Source organism: Chaetodon auriga, chromosome 10, assembly GCF_051107435.1.
Source record: "Chaetodon auriga isolate fChaAug3 chromosome 10, fChaAug3.hap1, whole genome shotgun sequence".
NCBI lineage: Eukaryota > Metazoa > Chordata > Actinopteri > Chaetodontiformes > Chaetodontidae > Chaetodon > Chaetodon auriga.
In genome coordinates this window covers 12,167,032-12,184,955 of record NC_135083.1, presented here as the reverse complement: position 1 = coordinate 12,184,955, position 17,924 = coordinate 12,167,032, and the positions used below count along the sequence as shown (strand labels likewise).

Sequence of the window (17,924 nt, the reverse complement as noted above, 5' to 3'; positions counted from 1 at the left end):
GTACGCTGGCTGTAGATTCTGAGTCTTATTTTACCTTTACTAAATATTTGTTACGTGGCTTTTGCAGACGTGTCATATGTTGTAGAGCTGGCAGTGGTCGGACTGTCTGAGACACCTTTATACTGAGTCGGAAAACATGGTAGTAACATTGGGCAGAGATGGTAAAAAGCGCCTTGTGTTCTAAGCAGTGACTGGATTATTTATGTTGGATGAATCGGAGGCCTCTGCACCTTCTCCGCAGTGGAAATTGTTAAACCAGGGTGTTGTTAGGCTGAGGTTACTGCAGGGGATGATTATGGTCAGTGGATTACTGCATGTTCCTGTCCAGGTTTAAATGAATAGCCTTTGGACACATCACTGTTTGTCTTGAAAGAACACATCAGGACCTCAGTGTTTCAGTGTTTAGTGTCAAGTTGTCCAGGGTGCCATTTGGAATATGTCTGCATTCTGCTGTTGTCTCTGTCTCATCAGCTGAGCTTCAGGAGCAGAAATACAAAACCAGCCAAGAATTGACACATAAATTTGACCTAATTGATCGAATCAGAAGTGGTCATATCGGTCTTGTTAGTCACAGAAGCTTTTGTCTGCAACATGCACACACATTTTAACAGATTTAGTGTGTGTGTGGTTACTGAGCAAATAAAGAGGGTCTGTCAGCAGGTTTCACCACACAGTGAAAATCCCAGTTTGGCTCAACACTCAGCCAGTGACACCTGCTTGGCTTAGCGGTGAGTGTGCAGCTTACACACTGCAGGGTGCATCAGTGAGCATTAGCATAGGACAGCATGTAAAGACGGCTCATTGTTCATTTCTCAGAGGCCTTGTTTGTTTTCACACATACATGTTAGTGGCCAAACACGGTTGTCTCCTAGCTGAACTGTCTACCAACTCTGTCTCCAGTTGGAAAAGGTCCAAGATCAGCGTGATTCAGCCAGGAGAAAAACACAAGACCGACAGTGGATCACAAATTCGTGTGTCAACCCACATGATTATGTCCGAGTGGAATCTATCACAGGTGTATGAAACTTATTGTGTTCCAGTTTCTATCTTTTGCTCCCTCTCTGTCTCTCCTGCCCTCCACAAATATCTGCTTTCCACCAATGTTAGCAGACAGTTATGAAAGGGTGAGGAGACACAGAGGAGCAGGGCGGGTCTGTGTATTTCATGGGACAACGAGCAAGGGCCTTTATTAACAATGTGAGAGGTTTTTTCTTTTTTTTTTATACCTCTCCGCCTCCTAGATATTCCTTCCCACCCTCCAGCTCTTCGTTTAAGCACTCAGTCTGAGTTGGGGGCACGTGCAATATGGTTTAGTACAGCGTTTGGCTGACCGACAACAGCGCTCCCTAAAAGTTTTTGTAATCTCAAAGGTTTTTCTGGAGATTTACCCTCTCGTGTAAACTCTCATGCTGACCTCTGCTGATTCTTCCCTTTGGCGTAATCGTCTGCACGTTCTGTGGATCTACTTCATCCTTCATGCAGCCCTGAAGATCTAAAAGTTTTGAACTTCTCTCTGAACATCCAACCATGCAGATGTCAGGGACATGCATTGTGTTCATTTTTCTGTGTGGCACTGTTTCATTGGGGCAAAGCCTGAGTCCTTTGCAGGACATGGATGCATACTTTGAAACCTCTTCTGAGACACCTGCATTAGAAACAGCAGCCGTTCATCCACCAAAAGCTGAGATAGGAGTAACCTTGTTGGATACATATGTTTCAAGTGCAGCCCTCCCTGTTGGTAAGTGGATGTTTTTGTCTTTCAAATGCTGTCTGTTTCTGTCTGCATGATCTTGGCTCATAAGTGCTTTAATACCTGGAATGGTTTGAAGTTATTTAGCTTATACAGCAGAGTTAAAAACCAACATCTTTGTTGTTTATTGCTTTTTTTTTCTCTGCTTTGTGATTGATGAAGAAGAAAGCGAGGATGAGCGTCTCCACATGGAAACAGAGGAGGAGAGGGAGCATCAGGGAGTTCATTTCAGGAACCTGGAGGCCGGCAGAAGAAGGAGAGGCACCTGGGGGAGGAGGAAACATGCAGCTACGGTGGAGGCCACAGCATACAGAATAGTACGGCACTTGATTCTGCCATGTGAACGTCAAGTTGCACATTCTATGTCGTACTCTGCACTGTGACTGAGTTGGTGTGTGTTGATCGTTGCAGGCAGGGTTGGCGCGACCCCTGATGGGCTGGAGGAGGCGTGGAAAAGGAGAGGAGAGGACCAGCGCTCTCATGGCTGTGCTCAAGGAGCTCCACGCTGAAAAGAGGCGGCTGATGGATCAAGGGAAAACACAAGAGGAGGAAGAAGATGAAGATGAAGATGAAGATGAAGATGACGATGACGATGATGATGATGATGATGACGATGATGACGATGACGATGATGATGAAGATGATGATGAAGAAGAGGAGGTTAAATATTTTGTATAAATAAAGCTTTGTTGCTTTGCTTTAGTTCATTAAATCACTCATTTGAGTCAGTGAAGTGAATTTAATTATTATTGAATTTTCTGTGTCAGGAAGAGGAAGAAGAGGAGGAGGAGGAAGAGGAAGAAGAAGAAGAAGAAGAAGAAGAAGGAAACGAAGAAGAAGAAGGAAAAGAAGAAGAAGCAGAGGGAGAAGAAGAAGAGGCAACTGAGACCCCCAGCAATCAAACAGACACACAGTCTGGCTTCACAGAGTCTCCTCTGAGCGAGTGTCAAACTGCTGACAGAGAAATCAGCTGCAGGGGCCTCGGCATGACTCAACTGCCAATCATTCACACCCTGCAGGCCACAAACCTGGACATGGCAGGTGTGTGTGTGTACAATGTATTCCTTACCTTGAGGGGAGTCACCTTCCTCATGGGGACAAAATGCAGGTCCCCATAATGTAAATCATTACATTTCAGGGTGAAGACTGGGGTTCAGGTTCGGGTATCATTTAAGATGGACTGAGGCAAAGTGAAAAACTTTTAAATGAGGATATCATCTTCAAAAACAGTGAAATTTCTCAGTTTCAACATTTGATATGTTGTCTTTGTGCTATTTTCAATTAATTATGGACTTTCAGTGTTTTGCAAATCATTACATTCTGTTTCTATTTGTTTAACACAGCGTTCCAGCTTTTTGGGAAATGAAGTTGTACTTCTACCACATGTGCTGGATCATATATCGTTCTGTGCTGTTTATCTTTAAAGAGAACAACATCAGTGTCATCGCTCCACAAGCTTTCTCTGGTCTGCCGAACCTGGACACACTGGACCTGAGCAAGAACAAACTGGATGATGAGTCGTTTAGACAAAACCCCCTGTCTGTGAGTAACGCTGCTCTGTGTGCATGTTATCAGCCACCAACCCACACAGCTGTCCTCTTCTGCACTGTCAGTCTCAACGTGCTCATCTACGAGTACAACACACCCATAAAGCTGTGTTCTGTATGTTAAATGTACATCTCGCCACTACATTAGGGCTCAGTGGAAGAGTATCTGACAGTGCCATGTGATGCAAATTCACAAGAGCACATATATCATCTAATCATCTAACTGCAGAGCTGCTGCAGAGCTGGCTGTCTCAGACCTGCAATTCTAGACCTGAACTTCCAGTCCTGCCTGAGTGCTGCAACTGGAAACGCTTCTGTTTCATATTGCTGCTCTTTATTTCTTATTTTGCATTTCATACTAAATATAATGTGAACTTGAGCATGTTTTACACCATCATGAATGCTTTCTCTTCGAGAACTGTAGAGAGGAGCAGACTTCATAACCAGACTTTCTTTGTCAAAAAGAGGAAAAAACAAACAAACAAACAAACAAAAAACTTGAAGTTTAGCTTACTACCTGTTTTATGGTTCCACACATTTGAACTATGTTCTTAAGATTGATTGATTAAAATCAAAGAACATTCACACTCATCATTTTCCTGATGTGCCTGAAATCAGATAAGAAAGATAATTGAAAAAATCATATGCAAACCCTTAGAATATGAGCTATGAGAGCTGTGGGCTGATTTGTATTTTGAGCATTTATATGAGTAGTAAATATCGACTGAGGTTAGATAACAAACACACAGAACACAATCAGCAAATTGAAGCTAAAGGCTGCAGTAAAGCTCACGGCCTGCAGGTGGTACAAAAGCAGCAGACTCTACTCTTTTTACCAGTAAGAGACAACGCTGACATGTCTACTCCTTGCAGGTCTAAACTGCAGCTGCTATTTTTCCTGTCCTATAGGAGGCTTAGGTCAGGATGTATAGAATCGGCCTGATGACCCAAAAAAAACTCCCTTTTGTGAAGAACCTGCAGCCTGCCGACTGTGAATGAGTGAGCTTGTGAGTTACAAGCCAGATTTATAAGTCACTTTGCATCTAATTAAAATAAAACGCAGGCTGCATCCTGTATCATTACAGTAATAAAAGAGCACTGAAAATTGCATTAACTAATCTTTTCTAAGAATAACCTCTGGTCTAACCTCTAAATGACCACAAGCCAAACACAGATCCTGACCACACTCAGGCAGCCTACCACACTCTGACCAATCATTACACGCCACCATCAGCATACTCTCATAGTATTGGCTGGACAGACCTGTTGGAAAACAGCTGCAGCCAATGATGTGGAGAATAAAAGGAAATTATTTTTGGAGGAAGATTCTTGATTTTCTCCTCACATCCCAGTAATGACAGAGGACTGATCGACTGGCTGGAGGGATACTGCAAAAGATTCAGTCCACTGCTTTGACTTGACACACATCAACCGCAGCAGCTTCCACTGAGGAGCCACACAGAGTGGCTTTACTAAAAATAAGACATGACAGATGACATGGAAGAGATGCACAGATTTGACATTCTCTCATTTGGTGTATTTCTGTGAACTCTGTGTCCTGCTTGGCAAGTCGGATGGAAAATTATGGATTTCGAAAGCAGTATCCATTTTGTATGGTTTATCTCTCTGGCCCGTTCACCCTTCTGTTTTTGCTGCGTGTCCTGTAGAACTTGACCTTTCTCAAGAGGCTGAACCTAGATGGCAACCAACTTACCAGGATCCCAGCACTGCCTCCATCTCTGGAGGAGCTCAAGGCCAACAACAACAAGCTCAATGCACTCACCCCTCACTGTTTTAAAGGTAGGACTCGTACATGGAAGAGACACTGCATCGTGTATGAAAACAATGATCATATTATTCAGTGTTCCTTTCAAGGTTTGATGAACCTGTTGTCCCTGGAGCTGGAGGAGAATACTCTGCATGAGGCCAGTGTGTCACCGCTCACCTTCAGACCTCTAGAGAGACTTCTGTACCTCCAGCTGGACAACAACCGCTTCCGTTCCCTCCCTCTGGGCCTTCCTCCCTCTCTTCAGGTGCACTGGTATCACTTTATTGAATCCTGTAGGGAAAATCCTCCTTCCCCACTTCAGACAGCCAGACACTGACATGAGGACAAAAGCAATGCCACCTTGAGGCCCCAAATCAGACATCCCTGCCTGTTTGTGTCTGTCTTTTCATGCAGGAGCTGAAGATGAACAAGAATCTGATTGAGGAGGTGACACAGGAGGCACTGGGGGGCTGCGTCCATCTGAGAGTCCTGGACCTGAGTCACAACCTGCTGCATGAAGGCATCGATACCAGTGCCTGGGCCCATCTCAAGTAAGTCCATCCCTCCATCCATCCATCCATCCCTCCATCCATCCATCCAGCCATTTTTTTGGATGGATGGATGGATTTTCCTTTTTTTTAAGTTTTGCAATTCCTCTACCAGCCACTAGAGGGTAGCCTGGTGTTATTGTGAATTCTGAGCACTTCAATTCTCATTTTTGATTTTTAACACATTTCCATCAAAAGATGATTGATCTTCTCACGGGTCAGATTACTGTTCCAAACACCAATATCAATAGCTGGGGCTGATGCACTGGTGCACACATAGAAATGCACATAAACACACACACACACACACACACACACACACACACACACACACACACACACACACACACACACACATGCACACACACAGAGTCCAGATCAGCACTTTTAGCTCTTTTATCATGTCTGTCATTTCAGGCACAATTCTGACTGATTCACAGACAGAACATGTTCTTCTTCTAGTTACCTCTTTTTCTTTCTCTCTGTCTCTGTCTCTGTCTCACTCACACACACATGCACACACACGCACACACACAAACACACGCACACAGCATGCATGCACACATATCACAGAAGTTATGACAGCTGACCTTGTGTACTTGTGAGGGAGAGCTGGAGGGCAACTGTGTGCCTGGATGGGTGTGTTTATGCTCGTATGTCTCGATGTGTCTGTGATGGCGTGTGCGTGCGTGTGTGTGTGTGTGTGTGTGTGTGTGTGTGTGTGTGTGTGTGTGTGTTGTTTAAATATAGTGAATTCCAGTGGGTTTTTTCTTTGCTCCCTGGGATCCTTGTGAACCACAGTGGGAGCTTCAGGGAAAACGGAGGAAAAGAGAACGCTGAAGAAAGAAAGAAAGACAGGAAAGTGCCTTTGGGTTGTACTGTATGACCTAATGATTACATCTGAGGGGATATAGAAATATTAAAATTGAGAAAATATCTTTGGGGGAAAATTGACTGAAGAAATTATGATTATCTTGCAACTGAAAACAGTAAAATGCCAAACTTCGTCCAAAGAGCGACAGAGAGATGAAGAGGAAGAGTTTCAACAAGGCTGCTCTCCGAGCCTTCGTTTCACATCTGACTCTCGACCTCATTAGTGGTGAGAGCAGCCGTCTTCCCATTGGCACAGCCGACTTATTAGCTGGTCCTCTATTTTAAAAGCTTTCTGCAGCACCACATAGACAACAGAGTGTGAACAAATTAAACTGGACCTGAACTTCACCAACGCAGCAGGAGATGACACCTCAGAGGGCAAAGGTCATTAGTGAGACCCAAGTGGCGTAAACCGAGACTCCTCCCTGTAGTTGGATTATATATTATTCCGCAGACCTTTAATTATTAAATCCACTCTGAACTGCCTGTGGAGGAATGTATTCATCATGTAGCTCAGCAGAAGTGTGGAAAAATAGAGAGGGACTGAAAGAAATGGAGAAGCAGAATGAAAAGTCAGTTGCTGACTGATAAAATAAACTGCAGTGTGCTGGATCTGGTTAGTGGAGCGCCTCTGTTCCATGTCATGGAGTCATTGTTATTCTACTGATGGGGTTCAGTGATTGGGGGCTACTGTGGAGGATACTGGAGGCTACAGGGAGCTGGGGAGTGTAGTTTGGACCTGGGAGCTGCCAGCTTCTCACCTCATTATCTACCTTGTTAATATATCTCATCTATGGCATTGCAGAGCAAAACATTGTACTTTTTATTCAATTACATCTGACAAATTTAGTTAGTGGTTACTTTATAGACTCAGGCTGTTACAAAATATTATCAAATGTTAAGAGAGATTAAGCAACAGAGCACCACTTAAAGTAATTCAAATTAGCCCCACTTTTACCAGCTGCAGCATTAAAGTGATACATTGATCTATCAATGATTGTAATCAAATGATATAATACATAAAAATGATCTGAAATAGGCCATCTGCATAATGAGTATGAGTACTTTACTCAGACTAAAGTATATTTTACTTCAATAAAATTTTGAATAGAGCACTTTTATTTATCTATTATAGTAACTATTAGTAAAGTAAGTAAATCAGTAAAATGCTACTTATACATTACAGCATCAAGAATTCTGATTAAATAATATCACTTTTTTTCATTTCTGCATAGTGAATACTTGTACTTTCAATACTTTAAGTACATTTTGCTCATAAAACTTCTGTACTTCAGATGGTCCCTCCTCAGGGGCTCAGCTAGCAACTTTCATCAACACACACATTCATGTAAACACACACACACACACACACACACACATAGACACAAACTCGCCTATTTGTTGTCTTCTCCCGGCTCTTTATGAACCTGTCAGTTCAGATAACGGTCCTACATGCCTCCACGCCCGCTCTTCGTCCAGTCGATCAAACCTTAGCGCTGATCACACCACTGCTGCCGGCCAACAAACTTGACTCTGAACTCCGCATGATTACTTACACAACCAGAACATGTTTTAAATTACCAGCATGGATTAAAGCTTCATAAACATCTCTTGTTCCAAAACTCCAAAATAATTGTATTTCATGGGTAATGTGTTTTCAATTGCAGTTTTTATTTCAAGTCATCAAACATTTTTATTGGGAAAATGATCGCAATCTGGACTTTCTGCTTAAATTACCTAATACTACAGGGTGTTTTGCAGTTTAACGTAATAGCCTTGTAAATGTGTCATCTGCTTAAAGATTATCCAGAAAAACTAGAATGGGAATATAAAGTAATAGGTTGCCTAGAAGTGGTGCCTTATTTTATTTTGTGTTTAAACACATAGCAGTTTGGGCTCATCAAATTATATTTTTGTCCATTTGGTTTTAATTAGTTATGTCATTTTGACAGAGAGGATGCCGTTGGAGAGGATCTCTGTGTAGCTTCATCAGCGCTGTGGACTCAGACTGACTGCATGTCGGCACAGGTTCAGCGATCATCACGCCAAGATGTGTCTGTCATGCTCTGTTGTGACATGTCCAAGCCTCATGGGACGTGTAACAAAAGCTCTCTCATCTTCAGACAAGCACAAATTGGTTTCATAATAAGCTTGCATAAATGGAGAAACAAACACACACACATGCACACACCACCACACAAAAACACCCCAAAGATGCTCAAGCATCACACAGATGTCAAGTGAAAACCTCTAACTTAAATGAAGCGATCTTTTGGTTTTCATTTAAAGGTTTTCCTCTTTGGTTACAAACAGACTGTATTTTGAATAGCTGCCTTTCCAGTCTGAAAAAGTACACATGCGTTTCTACAATATGTATACAAATACTCACAATGCATGAACAGTATAAACTAACGCTGCAGGATCTTTGTGCTGAAATTCATCCAAATGTGCTTTAGTCTGTTTTCAACAGTGGTGACAAATTGCTCCCAGATATCAGCTTCATAAATTCATTGCACACAGAAGCCTGCACCATCATGTTGTGATGTAGCTAAAGCCGTATCCTGCCATCATCCATCCATCATTCAATTTTAAAATCCAGTCTTTGGTCTGTCTAGCCTGCTTGTAGCTCTGCCCTGCTACATTTCCTATCTTGGTTAGATTGCCAAAGTGCGTAAGGCAGCTTGTGCAGAGCTGGCATGGTGGGCGACTGTACGTATATGTGATAGTATACTAATGTCTCTGTATCTGCATGTGTGGGAGGGCGATACAAACCCCTCTGTGTGCTGGTTCCCATTAGAACCCACCACCCAAGCCTATCAGCTTGATTACTCCTTGCTCGATTTTTGCACACAAACACATTTGGTGTTATACAAGTGCTGTGTGCCTCTCTATAAATGCTCTCGAAATGAAGTAATAAATTAATGTTGGAAAGAGAGCGTGTGCGTGTGCCTGCGAGGTTGAATATGCGTAGTATCTATTTGTGAATCTGCATTTTCAAATTCACACATTTGTGTTTGTATGTACATCGCTGCATCTGTGTTTGTGTATGTGTGAGTGCTTCTTCTTCGCATCATGTTGCACATACTCAGGGGTGCGTGTGTGTTGGCGCGCATGCATGCATGTGTGTAGGTGCCAGTGAGTGGGAGTGTAGAGAGCTCTGAGAAGAGAGGACTGTGTGTCCCTCTGCTCATTAATACCATGTGGAGCTCTAAGCAGCGGCGGACTGCTGCTGAGCTTCCTGGCAAAGATTTAGAATACAAATCAGCAGCAAACAACTGGTCTGACCTGGTCCTGCTTAATGCATAGAGTGGTATTTTTGAGGGAAAACACATTTTCATAGCAATCATAACTGCCACAATATGCATGGGTTGAAAAAAAAAAGCCTGTTGTGTGTTCAGTGAGTGTTGGCTTGTGTGTTTTGAGTTGTGTCATTGTGCTCAGTCCCCTGTGTCTTAACTTTGTTTTCAATAAAACATTTATGGTCGTATTAATGTGATATTTTACCATGCCTCTGTTAAGCAGAGAGGCATATATCCAACCTCAGGCTGTCTGAAGCCTGTAGTGGACCAAACTGAGGGACGACTCATGCAAACCGACCTTTCCTGTGCTACAGACAAATGATCGGAAATTGCTTAAGGTACTACCATTTTGACTGATTTAAGGATTGTAACCCCTTCTCACTGTTACACATCATCTATCTCGTGAAAACCCTAACCTGTGACCCAAAACCCTGCAAAGCCACCAATGATTAATGTAGCCTCAGAGTTGTAAAGTTCAAGGGAGGAGAGTTAATGCAGAGGCCTTACTGTAAGTCACCTTTATGAGTAGCAGAAATGCTCAGGCACTGTGCATCAGTCAACCAGATGCCAGTCCAATCGTCTCCCACATCCATAACCCTTTGCTTGCTCTCTCCTCAGTGTTCTCCATTTCACTTCACTTTCTGGTCACTGGCTGGTCACCTCAGAGAGTTCTGGGCCCATTGGCTGTTCAGTGTGGTCTATGAATGGTGGAAGGAAAGGAAATGAGGTTCCTCTCCTGCTGTGAGCTATGCTGTAAACTCACAACAGCTGTGTGGGATATTCCAACAAAAATACTGAACCCCTGTACTACATCTTCGCCTCAGACCCCTGAAATCTGCCCTCCCCCCTCTGTGGCTGTTCATTCTCTTTCCTGCAAACCAAACATTTTCATGCCCCTTATCTGCCACTCAGTCACAAATCCCCCCTCAAAATGCCACGGTCTCTTACAGTGTACCCCCAGGCCCCTGCTGCTCCCCATGATTCCCCCACAGCCAAGCCTCCCACTCTGCACTCCTTCCTCCCCAACAGCGCTATGCAAGAGTCAAGTCACTATATGACATGAGGTCAGCAGTGAAAAACCTTGGAATCAGAAAGGAAGTGGGCCATTAGGTGTAATGTTTCCATGATCACCATCTTAGTTTATCAGGTCAGCATGTTCACACTTTATGTAGAACTAAACACAAGGTACAGCCGAGGCACACGGGGATGTTGTTTTTTGCAGGTATTTTCATAAGATAAAGTATTTAAGAATTCTTGACCTGATTACGGTGCTGGATGAGTGAAGTCAGGAGATCACCAAAGATGTTACAAATCAGGGCATATGAATCCAGACGGTATATGTTGAGATATTTCAAGTGAAAGCTTGCTGGTGGTGCCAGAGGAAAAGTTAGCAGACCACCAAGTAGGATTTATCTTCTGGGGACCATCAATGTCTGGTTAGGCAATCGATTAAATAGTTTCAGTCTGGATCAACGTCTGGTCTGACAGACTGACATCGCTGCTAGAATTGCGAGAATTCCAGCAGGGAATTTCATGATTCCTCTGTGTTGTTCCTCTCAGGTCCCTAGAAAACTTGGACCTTTCCTACAACCGCTTCACTTCTGTCCCAATGGATCTGCCTCGCCATCTCCGCAAACTGAGCCTCAAACACAACGACATCAGTCACATCCCCGCCTTTGTGTTCCATCACCTGCGGCGCGGCCTGCAGTCCCTCCATCTATCCCACAATGCTCTGAGCAATGAGGGTATAGAACGAGCCTCTTTTGTCGGAACATACCGTTCACTGGGTGAGCTCCTATTGGACCACAATCGTCTGGGGGACGTCCCTCGCTGCATTCGACAGTTTAAGAACCTGCAGGTGTTGAGGCTGGATAACAACCAGATCAGGTAGAATCACAATTTCCATGAAGTCAGTTTATAAGAGTCTTTAAGAGTGTCATAATGCCAGGATAAGCTCAATGCTTCCCTGCCTGTTACCCAATCCTGCCCTAATAACATTAGCTCTGCTAGTTCAGCTTACTTTGTAAATTACTCTAAGGAGCTTGGCAAAGATGCAAAGAAGGATATCATGGCACATTCAGTGTCTCATAAAAATAAATGTATTCTAACCAACATTTTCAACGACAGTCCTCATCAGCATAAAGCCCAAAACAATGACTGTACCAGACACTGGTCGCCAAAGCAACGATTATGACTGAGATTTAGATGCCCTTCTGTTTTTAATCACACTCAGCAGCCAAAATCCATAAATGTACTTCAACCAAAAAACTTAGCAAAAGTCAGTCAATTCACTGCTGTAGAGAAGTCATAGAAGGGCCTGAGATTTCCTTAAATGACGTAAGAATCAATGACATTGCTAAGTTGAAGTGAAAGCAGGAAATCTTTTTTTTTAAAGATCTCAACAGCAGTCTACAGCCAGACTAGCAGCTCAGTGAGGTTGTCTTTAGGTACAGCCATGCTTTGAGCTAAATGCTAATATTAGCATGCTACCACGCTCATAGTGACAATGCTGACACTTTACCATCATGGTACATGGTGTGTTAGCATGCTAATAATCACTAATTAGCACAAAGTACAAAAGCAGTTACTCATGAACTCCCATATTGGACAGATAAAAATTTTGGCATGTCGATGGTACTTGAGTAAAAGTCTGGGAATCACCAAAGTTATTGCAATCCATCCTGAGGGGGATGTGAAAGTGTGAACCAGCTTTTATGTCAATCCAATCAATAGCTGTTGAGACGTTTCACCTAAAAGTACCAATGTGAACCTCATAGTGGCGACAGATGAAAAGTTAGGGGGTCACCAAAGGTGCAGAATTGAGGTACAGAATTGTAATGTAATCATGTAATCCATGAAGATGTAGTATGTCTAAATTAAATATTTGGTGTGTTTGCAGGCTGGTGAAGCAGTGGGGAGTGTGCCACCCTCGTAATTCTGGCTCCACCTTGGCTTCTGTCCACTTGGAAAATAATCTGTTGGAGGTCGAGAGTATTCCCCCAAATGCTTTCTCCTGTGTCAGTGATGCTCAGGGATTGGTCCTCTATCCACAGCAGAGGTACTCATAAGACCAGTAGACCTCACAGAGGAACAGACATACATGGACAGATACATACCCACAATATAGGCAAGTGCATAATCATGTGGGACTCATAGAAAAATAGCATTATCAGGTAGTTTAACTTAGTTAGTTGGCGCTACCATTTAATCATCTCCAAACCCATCCTTTTCATTCAGATTCTGTCTTTGACTAGAAAATAACGAAAGATTTTGTATGTTTTAAAGCTATAATGACACTTCCTCATATTAAAATGTCTAAAAATGCCTGCACCTACTGTATGTTATATATTTTCTTGAGTTGTGTACTTACATTATCCCAAATGTTCAAACCCAGAGAAATCTCTAATTCTTTTCATGCTAATGGTCCATTTAATTTGGTCCGGGGAAACACAGCTAACATCAGAAGACACGAGAGTTGGCTAACGTGACTAAACATAATGTGAATAAACTTTTATACATCACATCGTCCGTGAACATGATTTCTGTTTGAGTCGTGTCAGATAGATTTTCATCTGCGATTTTAGTTGCTCGACAATGAAAACATGATCCTCATCAAACTTTGCCTTTGTTTTCATTGTTTTGACTGAGGGACCCCTATAGCGGCAGAAATTACATACTGTGCCTTTAAAGCAAACATGTAATTTACACTGTAATGTAACTAAAAATTATATAAAATGCTCTTGGAAGTGTAAAATGATAAGGATGCAATGCAGTGGAATCCAGATTGCCGGAAAAAAAAAGAAAAATGGTTTTAATCTGTATTTTCATTGAAGTATGAGGCATTAAAGTGATAGTTTTGTGAAAATGAAGACTAAAATGGATTAACCCACGTCTGTAGTCTGCGGCTTTCAGGAGGAGTCTGTAGTCAGAGTAAGCGGAAATGAATTATGGGTGTTTGGATGTGACGGAGATACCGGCTGGGATCATGAAGCAGTCAGATCTTGGGACTGCAGCATGGGGGTCCCTGTGAGAAAATGTCTGGTGACACAGTGTGAACCTAAGGGGCCCATTAGGAAAGAAAATATAAACATCATGCAGGTTCCTTATCACCAGATGAGTTCCAACATAAACATCCACCACCAGCCGCTCAGCAAAAAAACATAGTCAGTCTGACTGTGAGGGGACCTCAGCCAGGGCCTCCAAACATGTTCAGGTGACGTCAGCCATTGTAGGAATATGTACAGGGACTGGGGTGCAAGCATGGGTGCATGAGATGAGTGGGGAAGCCCATTATTTGGGTTAGCAGGAGGGAGGAAGGCAAAGAACATGTTAGTGCCGAGTGGAGCGAAAGGACAAGCAACAAGCTGACTTGTAGGACACAAAACAGCAATTGTTCTCGGAAAGCAATGAAGCCAATCAGTGAAAGATGAGAAGAGCAGTAGTTCGTGTCTAGTTGAGCCCAATAAGACATTGCTTGAAGAAAGAGAGGAAAAGAGATTTAAGAGAGGAGGGAGGAAGGCACGGAGTTCTGTGTTCAGAGTCATTTTCCCATTCGGGAACTAAAGCCACTGGAGCTCTGGTGTCCTGCCAGCCTTATTTACAAAGTGGCTTCCCAGATCTCAGTGTTCTCTCGTTCTGTCTCTTTGTATCCATCACCACGAGTGTCTCACTGTCCATCTTCTGCTGTTTGTCCCTCTCCCTATGTCTTTTTCTCCCTTACATCCTCCTGCCCAACTCAGAATAAGGCAACAATGCACCATTCTTCTGTCTCAGCATATCTATGATCTCAGGCCCCTTCAGAGATGCTTTGAGCTCTGCGGTGCAAGTGTGACGTGAATGAGAGCCTTGTCCATAATGTTCCTGGGCTAGGTACAAGACTTCATGAGAACATAACAGAGCCAGAGGAAAAAGCTCAAAGGCTGCTGCACTCTCTGTTGTTGTTTTCTCTGAAACAACAACTCTCCTTCCTGTTATTCCTCTCATCTTGTATTATTACCCAGAACTCATTTCAGGAACGTGAAGTGATTATGAGACATAGACCCAATGTAGCCTTTGTGCGTCTCACCAAATCCTGCTGCAACAAACATGACTTTGGTATTTGCAGTCTCACAACAAACTAAATATTTTATGAGAACTGATGCAAGTGCAAGCAATTCAGTGTTTGTTAATTTGTTAATCTGCCTGTGCAAAGACAAAATGCACTTGGAAGTACATCACTTAGACTAATGAATGTAATTAAAATGGTAAAATGTTAAGTTGTGCTCGGTGTGTGAAGTCGTAATTTACAGGCGGTGCACTTGCTGTGTTGATTAACTGGCTCCAGGTATAAGTTTTCGACAGCAAGCAGCGTTTCTGCGGCTCTAAATGAAGAACAGAAGGTCCCCTGCAGACACTAGAGTTACAAGGGAGGGAGGGAGGAAGGGAGGGAGGGAGCAGGGCTGAGGCAGAGAGAGAATGAAGCTGGGTTATTAAGAGGCAAGCAGATGACAAAGTTAACAGGCTTATGAGAACAGAGTACATGCATGGTCTGAATATGTGATATAAACACACCCACCCACACACACACACACACACGCACACACAAACATACACACACTTATACTTTTCACTCTCTCAGCTTGGGCGTGTAATCACATGTTAGATTTCTCCTTTCAGTCTTGTGCATGTGGTGCAGTCTCCATAATTGTACAGTCATTTTACAAACAGCACATTACTGTCTAAGAAACTACACGTTCACATTTATACTGGAGTTCCTACACACGTACAGGCAGAGCCGAAGCTTTGCACAAAAACAACCAAACTGCGCCCGGCCTCTTTCTGCAGTTTCCCATCTTTGTAGTTTTGCACAGATGGATGCTCCGGCTTTGATCTTAAATCTTTCAACCTCCCCTCCACAGCTTGTCACATGGGGTATTTTCAAAGTTGACAGGCTTGCCACTTCAGTGCCATCCATCAAACTACGTGTGACATGACTAAACTGTTAAACTGACATCCCATCACACCCAACAGATGTTTCACGTCCCGTCGACCCGAGGCCAGAGTCCATTTGTAAGGGGTTGACCGTAGAGCGACGTAGCGCTTTTCTTCTCCCATGCTCTGCCTGTTCTACCCGGCGACAGCAGCTTCCTGTGTTTGTTATTGGAGGAGTGGGGGAGTGCTGGCTGATAAAATAAAAAGCACCAGTACACACAGAGACAAAAGCGGCTGTAGAATTTCTCCTCCTGAGTCAAATGGGCATCACAAGGAGAAAGAGGACAGATCCTTTGCTTGAACATGAGACTGGTTCCAGTGTTAAGGGTCAACTGTGATCAACAAGAATGTGCTCAGCGCAGTGTGTAGAATTACCTGCACAACCATCAGCCCTAGTGTGCACACTGTTGTAGCCAGCAACTTTAATGACTATGAAATTAACTTTTATTGGCCTGAAATCGAGATCCAAAAACACAGAAACAACACTTTCGTCAATATCGTTCTCCTCTCTCTCCTGCACACAAAGGCGCGCACACACTGACTGCATGGCAGCACCTACGCAAGAGCTAACAAGTGGGTGTGCTAATCTCTAGAGACACGTTAGCTGAACACTCGTAGGACAAAAAAGAGTTTAATTTGGATGCCAAGCCCTCTAGCTACAGACCAACACCATAATCAACTGAACCACAACGAGAGAGAGCGAGAGAGAGACGGGCAGACGGAGTGAGAACCGGAGAGAAGGACTGAATCTACAAACCGAGAGAGAGAGGAAGCAGAGAGGGGAGGAATGTTATCTGCAAAGACCTTTATCAAAACTCTGTCCCCTGCCAACACCCCTGCAGGGCATTGATCTGGTCTGCATGCCTTTTCCGCCACTGTGGATACTGCACTCTTTGAGAGAAAGAAAAGCAAATAACTGAGCAAAAATACAGGCGGGTTTGTCAGTCTCATCTTCTTTTGATATGCGTGGTGGGGGAAAGGATTAGGACTTGCCGCTCCTGAAGCAGCAGAGCTCACAGACAATGTATCGATAAGCGCAAATGTCTGCGTGGGGCCGAATTTGCACATAACCAGGGAGAAGTTCTCAGATGGCGTGGCTTGCCAGACTCGCTGCCTCTGCTCTGGGTGCTGGCAACACGGAGAGGAAATCAGAGTCAGTGAGAAAAACACTTCATCCTGCCAAGACGAAATTTAATAGAAAACCGTGAGAAGGCACAAAATCATACGTTTTATAATCACAGTGCTAGAAATACATTTTCTGCTACATTTTGGTGGAGCTTGGTGGGATCACCATGTCCTCTCCCAGTACTAATCAGGGAGAAATGTGTGACTCGGTGTTGTGTCGTTAAATAGTGATTTAAAAAAAAAAAAAAAAAAAGTTAACCGTGAGTCAGCAGACATTAAAAAAAAACACTTGCAGGGAAGTTTAAATGACTAAAACTCCCCAGAAAGAATGAGGTGGCGTTTTTCTGTGTCCAGACGCTTTACACAGACCAGCAATTTGACAACAAATAGGATGTATATTATAAATATACAGCACTGAGGTTTCTGCCGCCCTCAAGTAATATACAAGATCAACATTTTCTAAAAATGAAAGGTGGTTAAATAATTTATTTTATGTAGCTTTACACTGCAAAACCTCCCTGTCACTAAGGTGGTGTTGAGAGAAAACAGTCCTGGATGGAACCTGTTTTAATACCACTGCATGAAGACACAGTTTTGATGCTCTTACTTTAAGACTTCATTACAGGAGCCACAATTATGACTTACTGTGGGTCCCTGCGCTGCTACTGTAGGTTGCAATTGCACTGTAGTGAAGTCTGTCCCAGATGTTTCAGACAATGTCATGTTTATGGCTTGTGTTTTAAGTGGCAGTGCGAAAATTACAATGTCTTTTATCTGAAATGCCTTCAAACGCAATTAATTACAGACCTCGGGCACGGAGTTCAAACACTGCGCCGTCTCCTTCTCTTTGTTCTCCTGTAGGAAACATCAACATGATATTACTATGGGGGAAATGTTTTTTGTACTTAGAACAATCTCATCTTGTGGGTGCAAAAAAAACATACCACCCAAAGATATGATGGAATGTAAGATTTTCTAAAATGTTCTTGTCATTGTATTTAGTCTATTCATCTTTCTGATACTGTAAAGTTTTATGCAACTTTT

General features: G+C 43.1%; 1 protein-coding gene across 1 annotated transcript; it reads left to right on the top strand.

Annotated features, from left to right (window-relative positions):
* The first annotated feature begins 1,938 nt into the window (after positions 1-1,938).
* LOC143327177 (extracellular matrix protein 2) lies at positions 1,939-12,853 on the top strand. Its single transcript, XM_076741403.1, has 9 exons — positions 1,939-2,067; positions 2,162-2,377; positions 2,770-2,791; positions 3,177-3,292; positions 4,965-5,097; positions 5,173-5,330; positions 5,480-5,616; positions 11,346-11,672; positions 12,685-12,853. The coding sequence occupies exons 1-9, from the start codon at positions 1,939-1,941 to the stop codon at positions 12,851-12,853; spliced, it is 1,407 nt and encodes a 468-aa protein (XP_076597518.1).
* Positions 12,854-17,924: the final 5,071 nt, after the last annotated feature.

Coding starts and splice junctions, on each gene's coding strand:
- LOC143327177 (XM_076741403.1), top strand. CDS start 1,939: ATGGAAACAGAGGAGGAGAGGGAGCATCAGGGAGTTCATTTCAGGAAC. Junction 2,792..3,176: donor CACAAACCTGGACATGGCAG/GTGTGTGTGTGT, acceptor TTATCTTTAAAG/AGAACAACATCAGTGTCATC. Junction 3,293..4,964: donor TTAGACAAAACCCCCTGTCT/GTGAGTAACGCT, acceptor CGTGTCCTGTAG/AACTTGACCTTTCTCAAGAG.